Source organism: Lolium rigidum, chromosome 3, assembly GCF_022539505.1.
Source record: "Lolium rigidum isolate FL_2022 chromosome 3, APGP_CSIRO_Lrig_0.1, whole genome shotgun sequence".
NCBI classification, from domain to species: Eukaryota; Viridiplantae; Streptophyta; class Magnoliopsida; order Poales; family Poaceae; genus Lolium; species Lolium rigidum.
Genome location: NC_061510.1, coordinates 346,316,565 through 346,337,742, shown reverse-complemented (window position 1 = coordinate 346,337,742; position 21,178 = coordinate 346,316,565). Strand labels below are relative to the sequence as shown.

The window sequence follows — 21,178 nt, the reverse complement described above, 5'->3', positions numbered from 1 at the left end:
GGCTAGGGTTCTGGACCGCCCGCCTGTCGCCCACGGGGAACGACATGAATCTTTAAGTGGTTCAGCGCCAACAAAATATATACAGAATTTAAGTGGTTTGGCGCAAAGTGCAAAGGCCCCAACCAGACTATTTTAGCTCCATACTAGTTGATGCCAAACTTAGAAGTCAGATTATAAAATCACTCGCTCGCGTCTACGAATGTACGAAGGCACACCCTTCCTCAAAGAAAATGAGCGCGGGAGATTGATTTAATGGGTCTTCAGATTGACAAAGTCACCACAAACGTTTCGTTATCAACGAAAACGTCGCTTTCCATGGATTTTTTCCGCTTTTTTTGTTTATAAAAGAGGAAAACATGAAACTAGGATTAGTTTGATTGCGCCATGACGCATATGCATGATTGATGGGTGGCTGTCTGGCAACCCCGGAGCGTACACGGACCCGTAGCCATCACCCGCCGTCGCGGAATGCGCCGAACCCACGCCACCCATCTAACCACCCGCCCCTCTCGTCGGGTCGTCGGCCGCCCGCTCGCCCGAGTACCGACACCCTACGCCGGCGCACCGATACAGTGATTCCCCTTGGATCGTCGTCATGTCTGTTGTTGCTGTGCCGTGCAAGCGACGCGGACGGGACGTGCGCGCGGGCGGAGCCACCAAACCTGTGGAGAGAAACCTGAATTAAACAACGCTGGAAATCAATCTACGGCGGAGAACGGCGACAAGATGGAAGGACCGGCCCGAAGAAAATATCTAGCTTTTTATTTAATTTTTTATAACGTAAATAAAAAAGTGATATCTACCTCGTCGGCAACCCCGAACCAAGAGTCGCACGGGCACTTCCTTCCTCCCTTGCTTCTCCCTATCCGATCCGAGCCGATCCGAGCCGATCCAAGCCGAGCCGATCCGAGCCGAGCGGCGAAACCCAATCCGCTCCCCCGAGAGGAGAGATTAACATTCCATCGTCAGCGTCCGCACACCGGAATTTTCTGCTCAGCAAACAGCGGAGGTAGAGACAACACAAGGAAGGCCTCAATCCTACTGTTAATCATCCTAGTCCATCGCCAAAGAGTAAACAAACCAGAGAAACCCTCGCCGCTTTCCCCCCACCATTACTGCCCCCGAGAGGAAGGCACAAGTCCCAGGGAGCAGCCACCGCCACCACGAGGAGAACCGGAGGCGGCTCTGTCTGCTGCTGACTGCTCAAGAAGGAGAGGGAGATGCAGCGGCGCCGGGCGCAGACGTGGGCCGGGGTGGGGAAGACGGCGCAGGCGGCGGCGGCGCACGCCGCGCTCTTCTGCTTCACGCTCCTCCTCGCGCTCAGGGTCGACGGCCGCACCGACTACTCCTGGTGGTATGCCATCTAAACCCTAGCTAGGCCTCTCCCCCTCCCCCGATCCCGCCTCGGCCCGTCGTCGCGAGTCGATCTGGTTGCGTGTGGACTGCTACAGTTGGGGATGAGATTGGGATGGGGCTGCTGCTGGTACGCGTGGACTGACTCTCGTGATTTGCGTCAGCTGCTCTGTTTCCCCCGGGATGTACGTAGATGCGGTCTAGAGGGCGGATTGGGTGCTGCCTCTTTGTGTTGGCTAGATTGGGGCCGTGGACTGGTCTGCTCTGGGGCTACGACTTTCTATGAATGAGGGTGGGGGAGTTGCGTGTGATGGGCCATTGGTGATTTTGATTTTGCTCTTCAATTCCTGCGGCGCTGGTGTCCGGCTTCTCATTGTTCTTGTGCTCAACTACCCTATGCCTCCCTGCTGAATTCTGAAACCTCAACATATCTTGCTGTTCGCAATGTCTATGTGTTTTGGGAAACTATCGAGCTCTTACCAGAATACAGACGAATTAAATTAATGCAACATAGCTGTCATGTACACCGCTGGCTTGTGTGTGTGTCTGTTCGTGACAACCCTAATACCGAATGCTCATTACTTCCATCTCCCAGGATCATATTCATCCCGCTATGGCTGTTCCATAGCGTCGCAGCCCGCGGAAGGTTTTCAATGCCAGCCCCTTCGCTGCCTCACGGGCGACATGTAAGATTCACTACTGATTTCCCTATTTAAGCTTGCTGCATCTCTGTCTGCGAGTATTGTTCGTTTACCACGCGTTGGATCTGATAAGCGCGTGTCCTGCACGCACGCAGTGGGCTCCTTGCCATTCCGTCGTCGCGGCGCCGCTGCTGATTGCGTTCGAGTTGCTTCTCTGCATTTATCTTGAAAGCTTAAGAGGTACGTTCTGAAGCCGCTAGATGGATGAAGCCGTCATTGTTAGCTCCACTCCATTCTGTGAACCCCACCTTTTCTTTCCTTTTGTGTTTGCCCAGTTAGAAATCAACCAGCTGTTGATATGAAGATTGTGTTCCTCCCTCTGCTCACCTTTGAAGTGATCATTCTCATCGACAATTTTAGGTAACATTTATTTCTCATTCTGTTGTTTAGAATACTAGTACCGAATTTACATTCTTTACATATATGAATTTAGTGGATATACAGATGCAGTATACTCTGGATATTACCTGTAAAAAGATCTGGCTTAATTTTTTTAAATCCTGATATAGATTGTTGAATCTTCTCCTGATTAGGTAATTAGCACAGGTGAAAGCTGTCATGATGTACATTTCTGCTTCCTGCTCCTAGTTCGCTCGTGCTATTTACATATCTTGTAGCTTTCTACTGCTTAGACTATATCTGGAAATCTAGAGAAATGAACAACAACAACAACAACAAAGCCTTTATTCCCAAAGAAGTTGGGGTAGGCTAGAGGTGAAACCCATAAGATCTCGTAACCAACTCATGGTTCTGGCACATGGATAGCAAGCTTCCACGCGGCTCTTTCCATGGCTAGTTCTTTGGTGATACTCTGGTCCTTCAGATCTCTCTTTACGGACTCCTCCCATGTCAAGTGTGGTCTACCCCGTCCTCTCTTGACATTATCAGCACGCTTTAGCCGTCCACTATGCACTGGTGGAGGCCTGCACTGAATATGTCCAAACCATCTTAGACGATGTTGGACAAGCTTCTCTGCAATCGGTGCTACCCCAACTCATCTCGTAAATCATCATTCCGGACTCGGTCCTTCCTCGTGTGGCCACACATCCATCTCAACATGCGCATCTCCGCCACACCTAACTGTTGAACATGCCGCCTTTTAGTCGGCCAACACTCAACGCCATACAACATTGCGGGTCGAACCGCCGTCCTATAAAACTTGCCTTTTAGCTTTTGTGGCACTCTCTTATCACAAAGAATGCCAGAAGCTTGGCGCCACTTCATCCATCCGGTTTTGATCCGGTGGTTCACATCTTCATCAATATCCCCATCCTTGTGCAGGATTGACCCCAAATATCGAAAGGTATCCTTCTGAGGCACCACTTGCCCATCCAGGCTAACCTCCTCCTCCTCGTGCCTAGTAGTACTGAAACCGCACATCATGTACTCAGTTTTAGTTTTACTAAGTCTAAAACCTTTCGATTCCAACTTTCCAAGGTTTGTCTCCGTAGTTCTAACTTCCTATTGACCCCGTTCGACTATCATCGATTAGGACCACATCATCCGCAAAGAGCATACACCATGGGATATCTCCTTGTATATCCCTTGTGACCTCATCCATCACCAAATCAAATAGATAAGGGCTCAAAGCTGACCCCTGGTGTGGTCCTATTTTAATCGGGAAGTCATCGGTATCGCCATCTCTTGTTCGAACACTTGTCACAACATTATCATACATGTTCTTGATGAGGGTAATGTACTTTGCTGGAACTTTATGTTTCTCCAAGGCCCACCACATGACGTGTCGCGGTATCTTATCGTAGGCCTTCTCCAAGTCAATGAACACCTTATCTAGAGAAATGAACTACCCATTTTTTTAATGTGGTTCGCCTATCAGAAGCAGCTAGATTCATTTTCTTGCAACCCCAACTCTCACGAAAACCATTCTCCTAGGTCAATTTCATCAGGGAACGACCTCATGCACATGGATGCACTTTCAGTATATTACTAAATAGACTTTGCACATTAGAAAAAATTATGAAAAAGTTTTCAAAGCTGTACAACATGGCTGGTAACCTCACTAATAACGCAAGATTTATTTTCAAGTGTAGCAACTACAGATGTAATTGTTTTTGTATAATTTATTAATGGTCATACTTTTGCATACATATTTAAAGTGCACATGTTATAGCATGTTCTATATCTACAATTTCCTCAACAAATTTTGTAAATGTAAAAACGTGCACTTTTGTAAGTGGTTGTGGATGCACCCATGCGTGGAATCTGCATTCAATCTCACTGCTTATTGTTGCTTATTGTAGCGGTTGGAGACAAATGTCAACGACACTTTATTCTCATTTTAGAGTTCAGTTATATCTTGTCAGAATCATGATTCTGCTATGCGATTCTACGACTATACGACCCAAATTAAGTGAACCAATTCATCGATTCTGCTAAGTAGAATCTAAGATTTTACGATTCTAAAAGTTAAGATCCTACAGTTTGCGACTCTACCATAGAGGTTCCGATTCGATTCAGAATCACCATTCTGACAACATTGCTTGTAATCACAGTTCTGATTTTGCTTCTGTTGGTTGCAAATTTATAGCTTCTAAATTTGAAGAACTTTTGTTGTGGACTGTTAAAATTGCCTTTTCATAGTTGTCAGACAGCACGTGTAAATCAATTCAACTATTGTGTTTTTCTAAACTATGTTAGATAGCTTCCATGTTCTCTTGAAGAGACTCAAAATTCTCACATTAATTAAAGAAAAGAGAGTTCTGAATGGTTTATCTTTTAGGGGTATAGATCACAAAGGTGCGTATTGGTCAAAGATGCAACGATGTTTCAGTAATAAGCATTAAGAGCTGTAAACATAATAGCTCTACAGCCCCATTCCGATTTAAATGTATCAATAGTATCTAGCTCTATTGAAATATAAATGTACTTTGCATCCACCCTTATTGTGTTACTAATAAAATAAGCATTCACCAATATATTATTGCTTATATCTTAAGAAGTACTTCCTCCGACCCATAATATAAGATGTTATTACAACCAATATAGGAGGAGTATATTGTGGAAACCCCAAATGTAGCCCAAGCTACATGGCTCCTGTTCTTTTTCAAAATTTGAATTCGATATTTATAGTTTCAAAAAATTCTGATTTTTTATAGATGTAGCCAATGATGTACTCTACCACTGTGCCACATCTCAGATGAAATACATTGTATACTAGGCTACACAAAAATGAAAAATTCTGACAAATGTTGGAGGTTTCAAAATCTGTACTGTTCACTATTTCAGATCCATAGTTTTGTGAACCTTGTACAACCTGAAATATTGAGTCTTTCGTATTTCTTTTTTGCATAGTCGCAGAGTACATTATTGTCTAGCTCCAGAAATTTGATCATAATTTTTGAAACTATGAAATACCATTTTGAATTTTTTGAAAAAAAGGGCTCCATGTAGCCTGAGGTCCAAACCAACACTCGAGTATAACACGCTATATTATGGGTCGGAGGAAGTACTTAAGACATAAGCAATTATCATTTAAAATGTTAGCATCCATTTTTTAAACTATTGTTGTGTCAATCCCTTCTCAGCAACTTCAATTAAAGATCCCCTTTGATGGAACTCTGCAATAACAACGAAAGTACTGTTTGTTATTTTACTAGAATAATTATGCTTGTAATAAGTATGGATCTTAACTTATATGTTTTTTGATGGGATATCCATTTTTCAGAATGTGTAAAGCTCTAATGCCAGGAGATGAAGAAAGCATGAGTGACGAAGCTATTTGGGAAACACTTCCTGTAAGTTATCTTGTATTTTTGAACTATCACAGTTCAACTTTTATTGATTAAACAATTACTTCATCTCCTTCCATTCACAAGGAAAGAAATGCAAAAAATATATTTGGATGCCGATGCCACTTAATTATAGACTTGAAAGCCATGCACCAAATAGCGAGCTCTTTTGTTTCGCTGTTTGGAATTAAATAATATAGTGGTATGTTACAATGCATTATATCAATATGGCCTCTTCCACATTAAAGCATGTTTATATGAATTGCTTCTATGTAGCCCAAAATAGGAACATGGTCCAACTGCTCGTATATCTTGCATCAATGTACTCTGAAATAACTGAAATTGACAAATATATCAATTATTATTTCACCAAATATATGGTTGGATTATTTCATTCTCTTTGATACTCTACTTGTAGATGTCAAATTGAATGCCCCTCCAGGGCAAGAGACTCACTCTGCAATGTGCAATTCTCACTGTTAGCAACCCTTTGCCAAATTGGTTGCCACATCAGGGCAGAAGTGCAAAACCCTCCTAGATTGATGGAATCCTGTGTTTTCGGACGTTTCAGAGCTCAGCGGTCTATTTTAGACTGTTTGGTGTTTATGGTCGAACGTCAAACTTGGGTGATAGTTGAACCTTGAAAAATGGACGTTTTCCACAAAATATAATACAGTACATAATATTCATGTATCCAAGTGACAAGTTTTTTCGACTGGAGGAGCATGTTAGTGCAAATCAATAAAACACAGTGATTTGGAATTTTCAAGGACAATTTCATCATGTGTTTTTCTGTTGTATATCACTATTAAATTCTTGAAGTTTTGACTGCACATAGTGTGAAAACACTAGCCATTTTTCTGTTACGTACAGTAGAGTAATACACATTTATCTTATATTAGATGACTTTGATTTTGTAACCAGCATTTTTGGGTCGCAATCTCTATGGTGTTTCTTATAGCTGCTACAACCTTCACACTTCTCAAGTTGTCTGGTAAATATCCTGACTTGCCTTTAATTGTTAGTTTGTTACTTGTTAAAATGAGTTTCTTTTTATTGTTGTTTTGACAAATATTATATTTTTTTTCTTAATGACTATAAGCAAGTGGATGTTCTGAGGCATATCTTTCTTCCCAGAGTCCTTCACCATAGAGCAACACTCTTTGTTTGCTTACAATGTAATCCAGATGCACAAAACAAAGATTCCATGGATTGATTGTTTTGTGCTTCTGTATTACATTGTATAGTTGAACCTTTATTTCTATACACTTGGCAATACTCTTTGTCTTTGTTATGGTCCTATTATATGAAATGCCTAGGCTTTCTAAAGGTTCTTTATTTGTTCACTAGAGTAGAAGGGTGACTGTTCGCTGTGAGATTATTCTTCTCTGAGGGCGACTTAGGATTTGAAAGGGAGACAATCTTGTTCTGAGATTCCCAAGAAGGATTTTTTGCTGTATAGGTTGTAGAAGCTGTCTACATACTCCCTCTGTTCCATAATTCTTGTTGTGGTTTTGGTTAAAATTTAAACTAAAATCACGACAAGAATTATGGAACGGACGGAGTACTTCCTGAGCATTTTGTACATCCAATCAGATCTTCGAAAACATTATCTATATAAAATCATTTTTTTATTGGGCCTCCTTACTTTGCACAATATTATGCTTTAATAGTGACTTATTGGATATGACAGGTGATGTTGGTGCTTTGGGATGGTGGGATTTATTTATAAATTATGGGTGAGACTGATATTGATAACATTTGTATTTAACAGCTGGAATGGTTGATAGTCTAACATATCACCTTGTTTATACAGGATTGCGGAGTGTTTTGCTTTTCTTGTTTGTACAAGATGGTTCAATCCCATGATTCATAGGCCTCCCACTCACGGGGAGGCTAGCTCGTCGTCAACCGCGATTAGATATCGTGATTGGGAGAGTGGTCTTGTCCTCCCATCACTGGAAGACCATGAACACGAGAGAATTTGTGGCCTTCCAGACATAGGAGGTCATTTCATGAAAATACCTCTGGTGGTTTTCCAAGTTTTGCTTTGTATGCGGTTAGAGGTACATGCCATTCAAGTCATATACTATGGTTGAGATTAATGGGTCATATCTACTATTAGACACAGTGGCAGATGAAAAACTGCCAGTGAAATAATACTTTTCTCTTTTCTTTTTGAAAGAACATGTTGCTTGAATTACTGAAAACATTGGCAACTGGTTTGAACATATTTCTGGAGTTAAATAGGATGCTAAATAAAAAGTAAAAACACTTGACCTCCTAGTAACTGAATTGCATCAATAATGATCTTCATAACCTCATTGTTCGTAACTTATTCTGTCTGTTTTTTCAGGGTACACCACCTAGTGCTCGCTACATTCCTATATTTGCTCTTTTCTCCCCACTATTTATTCTACAAGGAGCTGGTGTCCTATTTTCACTAGGAAGATTGGTTGAGAAAGTTGTTCTGCTACTGCGTAATGGACCAGTTAGTCCTAATTACCTTACTGTATCATCAAAAGTCCGTGATTGCTTTGCTTTTCTTCATCACGGTTCAAGGTAAAACTGGTAGTTACTATGGATCTGTTATTATGTTTATTTATTTTCTTGCTGGCTTATTTTTGGAGAGGCACTATGGAGCAGTATAATAATATTCCACCTTCATACCGATTTCTAATAAGGTAGCATCTGTATATGCTATTCAGGCTTCTTGGTTGGTGGTCTATTGATGAAGGGAGCAAGGAAGAGCAGGCCCGGCTGTTTTATACTGAATCTAATGGGTATAATTATCGATTTCATCTTGTTCATACGAGTTCATATATATTTTGTTAATTTGCTCAAGGTGCTGCTATGTGTCATTGCTTCTAATGTTTATAAGGTCTCTGAAGCTGTATGTTTATTTTTCTTTGTTGAAGGTACAACACATTCTCAGGCTACCCGCCTGAGGTAGTAAAGAAAATGCCTAAGAAGGATTTAGCAGAAGAGGTATCCCTTTTGTTGTTCTATGGACAATCATTAACCATATTACAGTTTTATTCACTTTAGGATTATAAACATAAGCAATAACTTTCCTACTTATTCTATTTCAGGTTTGGAGACTCCAAGCGGCATTGGGAGAGCAGTCTGAAATCACGAAATCTACTCAGCAGGAATATGAAAGGCTTCAAAATGTACTTTCCCTTTCGCTGACTTATCCTGGCCCTTTTTTCATTGAAATCAGTTTTTTGTATGGCGTGTTGTCATTCTCTCTATTGAAAAGGTCAAACAAATACTCCTCGTTTCAGGAGAAGGTACTTTGTAGGATTTGCTATGAAGGAGAAATATGCATGGTCTTACTTCCTTGCCGGCACAGAACTTTATGCAAGTACGATTCAACTGCTTGTGTAACTTTTTTCGATCTTTGCAACTGGGCTTTTCAATGTGTTGTTGATTAGAAACTACCATTTTCTTTGTTGTTTAGGTCTTGTTCGGATAAGTGCAAGAGATGTCCAATCTGCCGTAACCCCATTGATGAGCGCATGGCTGTATATGATGTTTAAACTTCACTGACTGGTCTGAACATTACAAATCTGTACATGTGGGCTGTGAGATGTCGTGCATATGGGGCTTGATCACAACTTTAAGCTGATTGAGATCTGCACAACTTCAGAAAAGTTTAGCAAATATGGGGAAATATATCTTGTCTAACCAAAAGGAAGGAAAGATAGCTGCTGAGCGGTTTCTGGTCCCAGTTATGTTCTGTAAGTATTGTAAGTATGCCATCCTTGGCTTTTGGCTTCTTTTTGTGCCTCATAGATGTTTCAGTTTTACTTAGATCGTGTTTCAGTGTAAATAAAAGTGTGTCCGTGTTGTTTGAATACTGTGTTCCTTGGCCTTGAGTGAGAAAAAGTGAAGTTCTCCTAGAGTGGCATCTGATGGAACTATTTTCTATTGGAATATTGTACCACTTGGTGAAGTGCTGTGTGGCCCTTCATGTCGTAAAGGGTTTACTCGTGAGCATGTCTGCCTGTCTCGTCTGGAAGGAAATCATTCCCAGTAGGACTCCCAGTATATATAGGCTATGCTATAAAATGCTCAGAGGCTTTGGCCTGATTACGTGTTATGATGAAATCAAGGATTTTAGGTTATCTTGTAACCCACAGCTCACGGTAAAATTTGCTCCAAGCTGAAAACCCACGTGTTACAAGTTACAACATTATTGAGCTTAATGCTGTCTTATCTGAATCATGATAGAGAACGAAGATGGCATTATGTGTTAACTAACTCACACATGTTACTTGCCGGTTGGTAAAAAACAAGTGATACGATAGTTTGGTAAACTTTACCACCTTTATGCACGGTATTGTTGAGGTAGGGTTGTATTTTTGGTGGGAAGTGTGGCAACTAGCAATGCTAGGGAGGGTGACCGACACATGAATATTGCGATCAGTTTATTTCTAAAAATGGATCACAAATTTGGTCGGAATAATAGAAACATGAATATTGCGGAGAGTGTGCAAACAATGAGGTTTGAGAAAAGCTGTGGAGTCTTGAAATTCTAGGTAAAATAAAGATCTTTGGTTGGAGGGTGCTCTATGCAATGATTCCACGTCGAGGGGGTACTAGCTAACCGACATATTCCGAATTTAGGACGATGTCTGATCTGCAATTCAAGCTGCGAAGATATAAATCATTTGTTATTTTTTTGTGCAAGAGCAAAAGAGGTTTGGAATTGCCTTGGTTTGTCAGAAACGTTAGAAAGTATTACATGTGTTGACAGATATAAATCATTTGTTATTTTGAGGTTTGGAATTGCCTTGGTTTGTTAGAAACGTTAGAAAGTGTTGACAAATCTGGTTCTGTGGTGGTTGAGGAGGTCATTAGAAGAGGAGGCTGTGTTACAGCACTTGAGAATATTGGTTTTGCAGAAATTATTCTAATATCGAGCTGGTATATCTGGTGGGAAAGACGACAACTTGTGCATGGAGAGACTATTCAAATACCCTTCCGATCGGCTATGCCTATAGCCCTATACGGGTGTTAGCAAATAACGATATGAACGTTTTAAAGAAACCTATAGCGAGACCAAGGGAAGGATGGAAGTAACCGTTGGAGGGACTGCTTCTGGTGACAAGGATTAACTTGTCAATGCCTACAGATTGTAGACTTGAGTTTTGTAGAAAGTAGAGGGCAAGTAGATCTCGAAGGTTCAGCCGAAAATGTGCTCGACTATGAAAATTAGGGGGTACGTTGACAATGGATTCAATCATTTCTTTCACCCTCGGCTTCCCTTTATATAGGAGGTGGAGCCGAGGCTTTCCGTGTCGTACAAGTTAGAAACTTCGGGAGACTATCGAAGTCCTTCCCGTACAATTACATAACTCTAAATCCCTAAAATAACTCTATCTTCCATATTGACATTTATTGGGCTTCCGGGCCTTGAAAGCTTCGGGTCGTAGGCCTCCAAATTTCCTCGGGTACCTTATTCGGCAGGCCCATTAGGTATGCCTATGTCAGTAGCCCCCGAGATTTTGTTTGAATCGTAGAATCAAGCAAAATCTCCAATGTAGAATCAGAGCATATTTTTACATACCAATGAGTCGAATATTTCTGTTTGACGTCTATTTTGTACAAGGATGCTGGTAAATGGGGTTGGTTCATCTGACGGATCAGGTACCAGTTAACTGCTCTTGGGGCAAATCCGCATAAATCTACTTCAAGCTCAAGTCCCCTGGACTTGAACTCGGGATACTGGCGTAATTCGACATGCGCCGCTTAAGGACTTATCGTGAATCGAATTCCAGTTATATTTTATCGAGTACCTAACACATCCGCTAGGATTTTTCTTCGTGTCTGTTGACACAGATAAAGTAGTAGAGCGCATTCGGGTGCGATACCACGCCACACAAGATGGATCCTGTGGACTTACCTTCGTAAAATACTACGGCATTCAGAGTTTTTACCACGACGGACGCGCTCTGAGAATATATTGTCGAGTGCTTTTGTCGGCTGCTGGAATGGTGTATCTACTCGAGTCATATGATGACATAATATCTTGATCTCCCGATGGGAGTACATGACGAGCTATTTATAACTCGAAGATGTACGATGAAAGTTCTTTCGATTGTAACTGTATATTGTCTTGATATCCCGATCTTTCTTCTTTCTCATATTTCATCGGGTGCGCGACCAGCGCTCCCGATGCGAGTAGCCCCCGAGGCTACAGCCGAGTGTTTGCACTTGGTTGTAGGCTCAACTTTATCTATTTTGATCAACTCTGAGGACGTGGGCATAGCCCAGTGGTTGGGGTCGCAGTGGCGCACCCCAACGACCAGAGTTCGAATCCTGTCAGGAACGAATTTCTGAAATTCTCACGGCAAGGTCCCGCTTCTACTATATCATTTAGTGTCTAGTTCCTCCTAGCACTAATTCATTTTTTTTATTTTGATCAACTCTGTATTTTTCTTTTTCACCTTTTTCTCTTATCAGAAGTATATACAAATATACAATGCTTTTGATAAGAGTAGCCCCCGAGCATATGGGCAGATGCTTGCATCAAATAAGTTCACCTTATTTTGAATTGGTCTGGCTCTTGGATCCAGATTGAGAGGGTGCTCGGCAAGTTCCCTGGGTACTCCTAGCATGTCAGCTGGACACCATGCGAAGATTTCCCAGCGCTCACGGAGGAACTCGACGAGCGAACTTTCCTATGCGCTATCCATGTTTTTTGCGTCGGCTGTCGTCTTCTTGGGATCTATCGGGTGAATCTGCACTTCTTTAGAGTTCTTGGAGGTGTCGAAAGCTTGCTCCTGCAAGGATCTACCTCCTTCAGGTAACATGTCGTAGTTGGTGGTGAGCTTGGATGCTTCATACTCAGCCTGCATCCCGAAGGTTTCAGAGAGCTTATGAAAATTCTTGTCGCATTTATCTACCAAAGCAAAGCTTCCTTTCACTGTGATTGGGCCATTAGGTCCAAGGATCCTCCATAACAGGTATGTATAATGCGGGACAGCCATGAATCTGGCATACGCGGGTCGTCCCAAGAGGGCATGATACTATGATGGAAAATCGATAACTTCAAATTCCAGCTTCTCCCTCCTGAAATTTTCTCGAGTTCCATACTGTACGTCGAGTAAGATCTTTCCCAGAGGATAGTTCAGCTTCTCAGGTGTAATGCCATGGAAACACGTGTCCGTTGGTGCCAGATTTGCCAGAGAGATATTCATATTTCTCAAGGTATCCGCGCACATAAGGTTCGGACTGCTTCCTCCATCTATGAATATGCGCGAGACCTCGAACCCCGCAATCACCGCCGGTGAAATCATAGCTGATTGTCCCGGTCGTGGAACTTGAGGTGGGTGGTCCGCTTGAGTGAATCGTATGTCCTGTGCCGATCAATTAAGGTACTCGATGGTTGGTGGAGGCATCTTCTCTGCCAAGTATACCTATCACGAAATTAACTTCTGAGCCCTATTCGAGGGTTTGCCTTTCTGAATCATCGACACAGCTCCCGTTGTGTTAATGTAGTCGCCATTGTTGCATGGATGTGCCGCCAATTGCAACTGATGTTGATTTGCATTGGTAATTGCGGGTGGTGGTGGCAGGTGGATTTCACTCCTTGGTCCCTGTACATACCCCCTGTTTGCCGCTTGTGTGTTGGCGTTCTCCGCATACCTATGCAAAGCTTGGAAAATTCGGCAGTCCTTCTGAAGATGGCCTGACTATCTTTTCCCTTCACTGTCGAGGTAAAAATTCATATGACACGGCCCGTTCAGAAGATCTTCGGGCGATATTTGTATGGCCTTGGAAACCGTGGTCGATTATTTTGTCTGCTAGAGCATGGCGCATCTCTATGATCATTGCGCTGGTCGTTGCCTCTCTGATAATCATCTCGATGATTTCCCCCACTATTTCCTCGGAAGCCAGCCACCACTTGGCTGGGACCGTCATTATCTGAGAAGTGGCGATAACGTCGCCTATTTTGATTGTTGTTTCTGTTGCCATCCTCTTCGGGTGATCTTTGTCGTTTGTTTTGGACATCGTCTTCGCCATCCGCCCAGCGATTTGCTATCTCCATGAGTTCTGCTATTGTCCTCGGGTTGGATCTACCCAAGTCCTGGATTAAATCTCTTCTTCGGATCCCTGCGACAAATGCATCGATTGCTCTTTCATCGGATACGTTTTCTGCCGAGTTTATTGTGATGCTCCATCGCTGGATATACGCCCTCATCGACTCATCATACTTCTGCTTGCAGGCTCTCAGCTGCTCTATTGATGCAGGCTTCTTGCACGTGGAACGGAAATTTTTCACGAACAAGTCCTCAAAAGTTTCCCAGCTGTCGATGGATCCTCCTGGTAACTTCTTCATCCAAGATCTTGCGGCTCCACTGAGCTGAACTTGGATGCTTTGCATGGCTGTTGCTCTAGTTCCGCCCATCAGCTTCACTGTTTCCAGGTAGTCGACCAACCAGTCCTCTGGATCTTGCAATCCATCGAACTTTTTATAATTATCAGGTAGCTTAAAGCCAGAGGGAACCCGAGTTTTGCAAACCCGTCGGGTAAAACAAGGGAGTCCACACATGTCTTCTTCACTAACTTCCGGTGAGTACCGACGCTTTCTTCTATTTTCACGGTCCCTCTCCTGTCGTGCTCTATTAACTCGTGCTTGCGTCACTGTATTTCTTGCGTCACCTTCTCGTGGAGGATCTCGCGCCACTGTAGTGGGTCGAGGACTATTTTTTCTTGGAGAACTCTCGGGTTGCGGTGTACTTGATCCTTGTATTGCTGTCCCCATGATTCCAACTCCTGCCATGACCATGTTATACAATGCTTCCCTAGGATCTCCTGCAGGTGGTTTGGATGCTAACATGAAAGCATCTGTCGCCAGATATCCTTCTTCCGGTGTTTTTGGGATGATGTGCCCTCTCGTGTCTATTGACATAAAGGACATGTCGAGGTTTTGGATCAGGTTCTCTCTTTCATGCTCAGACACGTTTGCCAGTCGAGATCTTCCTCTTGCACGGGCGTCTCTGTGATTGTCTCCCGATGTTCCTGATTGTCGACTTAGTTCGGCCCTGCACGCACTTGACGCAGAAGATGCGGCTTTCCTTGCCTCGAGTACTCTTCTCTGTTTCTCTAACTCTCGTCCGACGCGAGGGAGTTTATATTGGTATGCTTGCAACTCTTCTAGTGTAGCCGTGGTAGTCATCGGCTCTGTGCCATCCATAGCCCTCTGAGCTCTATCCCAAGCTGCTTGCGACAACTATACCTTCTCTCGCAGCGTGGGATCGACGTATTTGTTCCCTGTTCCACGCGTGAGATCTGCAGGGTTGATGTATGGATTGCCCAAGTCATCAAAAGCTTCCGACGCCTCGTCCTCTTGTCGGCTTGATTCCCCGATTGCGTAGACTTGATGATATATTGCAGTTGTGTATTCATCATCTTCAGGATTGGTGACACCGTCGTATCGATCGGTGAAGACCTCCCGAATATAAGTAGATCTGTCAATGAAGTCGAAGTTGTCGATGCTTTCCGAGTCGCTGCTCAGATCGGAGCCCGTGAACGACCCAAAAGACATGCCGCCGAGTAGATCGGCGAGTTCTCCGCTGATGGCGGGCTTGATGAAGCTTGGCGGCGAAACCTCGTCGTCGCCTGACTCGATTGATGATGATGATGATCCCGAGAAATCGGAATCGGCCGCTAACGGTCCCGAAAAAACATTTCCCGATGCGGAAGTGGAAACTCCCGAACATCATCTCCATCGACTCCTCCAGATCGGCATATGCTTGCAAAAGGGCGGGAGGGTGAGGAACAAAATCGACAAGATCAGGTTGGGCCTGTTTACCTCCATCCATTGTTGCTTGCTGTCGATGATGATGACGATGTTGATGATGCCATCGAGATCACCTCCTTGTCGCCTCTAATTCCCACTGACGGCGCCATGTGGTAAATGTTGATGCGGCGTTTGATATTAATTCTGGGAGGGGAGCTACAGGTGTTGTTATTAGAGATTGTACTGGTAGTTATATTTCAGCGCTGCAATCCTTCTTACCACACGTGGTGGATGCTCCGATGGCTGAAGCTTATGCGTTTCGGGACGGTCTGACTTTGGCACAACAGATTGGTATTCAAAATTTTACTATTCAAACAGATTGTGCCCACGTGGTGGAGACAATGAAGAATGACGGGTTTTCAGCAACTTAGTCGGCTGCGATCTATGATGATTGTAGTATCCTTTGGAGTGGTTTTGGAAATGTGTCCATTGAACATTGTAATGGGGAAGCTAATCAGGTAGCACATGAGCTTACTAGAGTTGCGTTTAGTTGAGGTAATTCTTGTACTTGGGTCGATGAGCCCCCTAGGTTTATCCTCAGTAAGCTCGTGAATGATGTAACCTTACTATGATGGTGGGTAGCAGGTACCAGACGGACTCTTTTCCTTCCAGGGTACCTAAGGGGGCTAGGAGGTTTTTAATGAGGCGGCCTGCTGTCCTTTAATAGAAAAGGGAGGGTGAACGACACAACACGGACATTGGACACCATCGTCTATGTCAGGTGTTCATACCATGTAAGGGAAGTGCTTACAAGTTACAAGAGACCATGTAGCTTGGGGGGCAGTGGAAGGTGGCACACAAAGTGCAGGAGTGGTGGAAGCTACAGCGACGGGTCGGGATTACGTTGCAGGTGAGTTGTTAGATTTTCACCCCATGGTACAAGAAACAAGTGGAACTAGTAATGCATCTTTTTATTATCAGCTTCAGGAACAGATGCATGATAGGAATATAATTTTTGCATCGAGCTCAATTTAAGTAATCGAACTATCTCTTGATCTCAATTCATAACATTTTGATGCCAAAGCCATGTGCACTGCCCATTTCATTCTAATAGGGAAATAAAGTGGAGTACAAAGAATATTTACTTTGGAGAAAACAGATAAGAAAAAAACGGAACCACTCCTACGTCTCAGCTGCCAAAGTCAACCTCTTTTGATCAATGGCCTCCTAATTCACAAGATATGGAACATTTAGAACGGCGAAGCAGGAGTGTATACGCTGGTTCCTTTACTTCCACACATTCCACAAGATATACATGGTAACCTCAATGGGAAGCTTGCATTCCATCGTCAAAGCCCTCGTCCTGCAGGTTCTACCAATCCTCTGGAGAACATAAAAGTGGCGGTATATTATGTCGGGTTGAAAACCGCTCACAGTGCCCCCAAAACCCCACGAGCAAAAACACAGCCGTGCGTGAGATGATCTATGGCCTCGATCTCCACCAGGCAAACACTGCGCATCCCCTCATGAGGCCAACCAAGAACTAGAAGACGATCGTACATCAAAATTTTGCACATGGCTTTTAATTGATAAGCCAAGCGAAAATTTTGCGTTTGGGCTCAACTTTTGCCTCCCAAAAATTTCGGCATGGAAAGAGATAGAAGCCCAGCAAACTGCAAACGGTGGGCTGTTGCCGCTGAATAAATGATGGGTTCTATAGAAAAGTTTTATTTAGTAAGGATAATCTGGCTAAAAGAAACTCAAACGAGTGGAAGCATACTTCTTCTGCGACCCAAAGAAGAACAGTGGGCATTTATTTAATGAGCATATATTTCTCTGCTGCCCATTTGTTCTTCTGTTATGGCGCATAGTGAATATAACGTATAATATTGCTCCACCAACCAATATCACAGATATGTATGGGAATTGGCTGAATGTAATCCACAAGAAAACAAAGATAGAATTTGCATAGGAGTTTCAACTCTTTGTTGGTCGATATGAAATTGCAGAAATAACATTGTTTTAACAAGATTAGATTGTTCTATATTTTTTTTGCAAGTTATCCATAGTCCACCCACTGGATTCAGCTATGTGACTATTTTTTCCATCAGATCAGCGGAAGCTTATAGTTTCTGGATGACCATCTAGTGACGATCGCTAAGGTAACTTTAGGTGGACTAGGTGGCGGCATATTAATAAACTGCAAAATGCATATATGCAATATGCTTTATCTTTTCCGTTGGTTAATTCATGTATCGACCTTATGTCATCCTTAATTTGTAACAGTTTGAATCACCAAGTTAGTAATAATGATGACTACGTGCATCGATTGATGTAGAGGGAGGGTTATACTCCGTTTTCAAAGAAACATAGGAATAATGATAGACTTGAGAGAGCTAAGAGCAATTCCAATAGTATAGCCAACTGCTGGCTATAACAAGATGTCATATCATTTGTAGTCATCTTATAGCTAACATGTATAATAGTTGGCTATAAGAATAAAACACTTTACTAACATATGGCCCACCTTTCACTCTCACAAAGTGCCTAGGAGCACGTGCAAGAGCTGGCTATTGCATAGTAGCCCACCTCCCTTCTCTCTCCTCTTCTCTTTCCTCCAACTCATCTAAAATATATTATTTAATGTCTTATAGTCAGCTGACTGGACTCTATTGTACTTGCTCTAATCAAGTGCTTGCCTTGCATCACCCTTAGGATGGATCTTCTTTTGCGCTTAGTGAGTGTTGAGTAACATATTGTACTAGGTATAGGTCCCCGTGTTTCTCAGGGTTGTACCTGTAATTGTACATGTGTCTGTCTATATATATATGAGCAGCCGGCCCAATTGGTGTTGTGCAATCTCCAATAACTCTTCTACATGGTATCAGAGGCCCTCTGGTCCTGACCAAGCCGCCGCCCCCTCCCTACCCCGGGCACTGCCGGTCACCCCCAGACCTAGCCGCCACCCCCTCCCTCCCCGGGCGCTGCCGGCCCCTCCCCCTAGCCGCCGCCTCCCACCACCACTACCACCACCACCGCTTCCGCCATGGCCGGTTTCTCCTCCTCCGGCTCCGATCCCTTCAACTCCTCCCGCTCCGGTAGCAGCAACCCCTTCGCCGGCCCCTCCGTCGCCGGCATCCGCGACATCCCCATCGCCGAGCGCGTGCCGGTGACGCTCTCCACCACCGCTGCCAACTTCTTCCCGTGGAAGACGTACTTCGGGCTGCTCTTCCGCGAGTATGATCTCCTCGATCACGTCGACGGCACCATCGACCTCCTCGCCATGCCGCACGACCCCGAGTGGCTCACGATCGACACCACCATCATCCGCTGGTTTACCAGACCGTCTCCAACGACATCTTCCGCACCGTCGTCTGCGACGGCGACTCCGCGCACACTGTTTGGGCTAAGATCACCGGCCTCTTCACCGACAACAAAATCCAGCGGGTCACCTTCCTCCAGCAGGAGTTCTTCGGCACCCACCAGAACGACCACTCTCTCAACGAGTACGTCCTCAAGCTGAAGAGCCTCTCCGACGAGTTTCGCGACTTGGAGTTTCCGATCGATGACAAGATCATGCTCTCCACCCTGTCGGCGGGTCTCGGCGAGGATCTCAGCAACGCCGCCTCCAACCTCACGCTCCTCACCACACCCTCCTTCGAGCAGGCCGTGGCCTACCTGCGCCTCGAGGAGCGCCGCCTCAAGCATCTCCGGGCTCGGGCAGCCCACACCGCCTTCGTCGCCGGCCTCTCCCACGGTGCCCAGGCACCCGCGCCTCGCGCCCCCGCTCCCGCCCCTGCGCCTCGCCCCATGGGTCCGCCTCCGGGCTTCCACCCACCCGGTCACCCGGCCGGACCGACCGGGACATGGACCGGCCCCGTCGGCGCCCAGGCCGGTCCAACCGGCCCCTGGGCCGGGCAGGCCGCTGCTGCTGGCGGTGGACGCCGTGGACGTCGTCGCCGCGTCGGTGGTGGCAACGGCGGTGGCCATGGTGGCGCCAACGCCACCGCCCCTGTGCCTCGTCCACCTCAGTACACCGCCCCCCTCCACTGTGGACCGCTGGCCACAATCCGTGGACCGTGGTTGTTCACGCCTACTCCATGCCCGTGCCGCGCGCTCCCTACCCGGGCATCATGGGGCCGCGCCCGACCAGCCACCAGGCCTTCTACGCGACACCCCAACCCGCCCCCCGGAGCTCGGCCTCGTGGGACCCCGTGCTCCTGACCGCCCTCCAAGGCGTTCCCACCGCTAGAGCGTATGGTGGTGGTGGCGACTGGTTCATGGACACCGGCGCCTCCGCGCATATGGCCGCGCACCCCGGTAACCTCCCCTTCTCTACATCCGCCTCCACTTCCTCTCGCATCATCGTTGGCAACGGTCATGCTCTCCCCATTACTCACACCGGTTCTGTCTCTTTTCCTTCCACTTCCACTCCTCTCTCTCTCTACATAACGTTCTTGTTTCTCCTGACTTGATTAAAAATCTTGTTTCCGTCAAGTCTTTCTATCGTGATAATCCTGTGACTGTGGAATTTGACGCCTTTGGTTTTTCTGTCAAGGATGGTCGTACTCGGATGCTCCTCCACCGATGTGACAGCCCCGACGATCTGTACCCTGTCGGTTCGGCCTCCACCGCCGCCGGCAGCCCACTTTCCCTCTCCACCGGTGTCGACCTCTGGCACGCTCGCCTCGGCCATCCTATCTCCGCCGCTCTGCGTCAAATAATGCAAGGCTTTTCCTTTACTTGTAATAAAACGGATACCCACTCTTGTGAAGCATGTCGCCTAGGCAAACATGTTCGCCTCCCGTTTAGTTCCTCCTCCACAATCGTGTCTTTTCCGTTTCAACTTATTCATAGTGATGTTCGGACCTCGCATGTTCCGAGTAATTCTGGTTATAGTTATTATCTAGTGCTTCTGGATGATTACTCGCATTTTTTATGGACTTTTCCCCTCCATCGTAAATCCGACATTGCCGCCACCCTCACCGCCTTCTTCGCCTTCGTCTCCACTCAATTCGGTCCCCCATTCACCCCCTACAAACCGACAACGGCAAAGAGTTCGACAACATCACTATTCGCTCACTTCTCGCCGCCCATGGCGCCGTCTTCCGCCTCACGTGTCCATACACTTCTCCACAGAACGGTCGTGCCGAACGGATGCTTCGTACCCTCAACGACTGCATCCGCACCCTTCTGTTCCACGCTTATATGCCCCCACGGTTCTAGCCGGATGCTCTCGCCACGGCGACTCTCCTCGTCAACATCCGCCCATGTCGTGTGCGTTGGTCTTACACGCCGCATCACCTACTCTACGGTGCGCCGCCTGCCTATGATGAGCTCCGCATCTTCGGCTGCCGGTGCTATCCTAACACCACTGCCACCGCCGCGCACAAGCTTGCGCCGCGCTCTCTCCCTTGTGTGTTTCTCGGCTACCCCGCCAACACCAAGGGGTACCGCTGCTATGACCCGGTCTCCCATCGTGTCCTCACCTCCCGGCATGTGTACTTTGACGAGTTGGTTTTTCCGTTTCAGCAGGGACTCTTGGCGACGCCTCCAACGACGCCCCCGGTGCCCGCTGGCCCCCTTGTGGCCGGCCCCGCGCGCCGACGACTGACCGCGGC

At 45.5% G+C, this 21,178-nt stretch overlaps 1 protein-coding gene across 1 annotated transcript; it reads left to right on the top strand.

Moving 5' to 3' along the window:
• The first annotated feature begins 1,197 nt into the window (after window positions 1-1,197).
• LOC124704001 lies at window positions 1,198-9,805 on the top strand. Its single transcript, XM_047236232.1, has 14 exons — window positions 1,198-1,354; window positions 1,949-2,039; window positions 2,150-2,234; window positions 2,330-2,414; window positions 5,740-5,809; window positions 6,728-6,797; window positions 7,497-7,542; window positions 7,620-7,869; window positions 8,160-8,365; window positions 8,512-8,586; window positions 8,722-8,791; window positions 8,896-8,976; window positions 9,091-9,170; window positions 9,267-9,805. Exons 1-14 carry the CDS (start codon window positions 1,221-1,223, stop codon window positions 9,343-9,345), a joined length of 1,422 nt encoding a protein of 473 aa, XP_047092188.1. The 5' UTR covers window positions 1,198-1,220; the 3' UTR covers window positions 9,346-9,805.
• The last annotated feature ends 11,373 nt before the right edge of the window (window positions 9,806-21,178 follow it).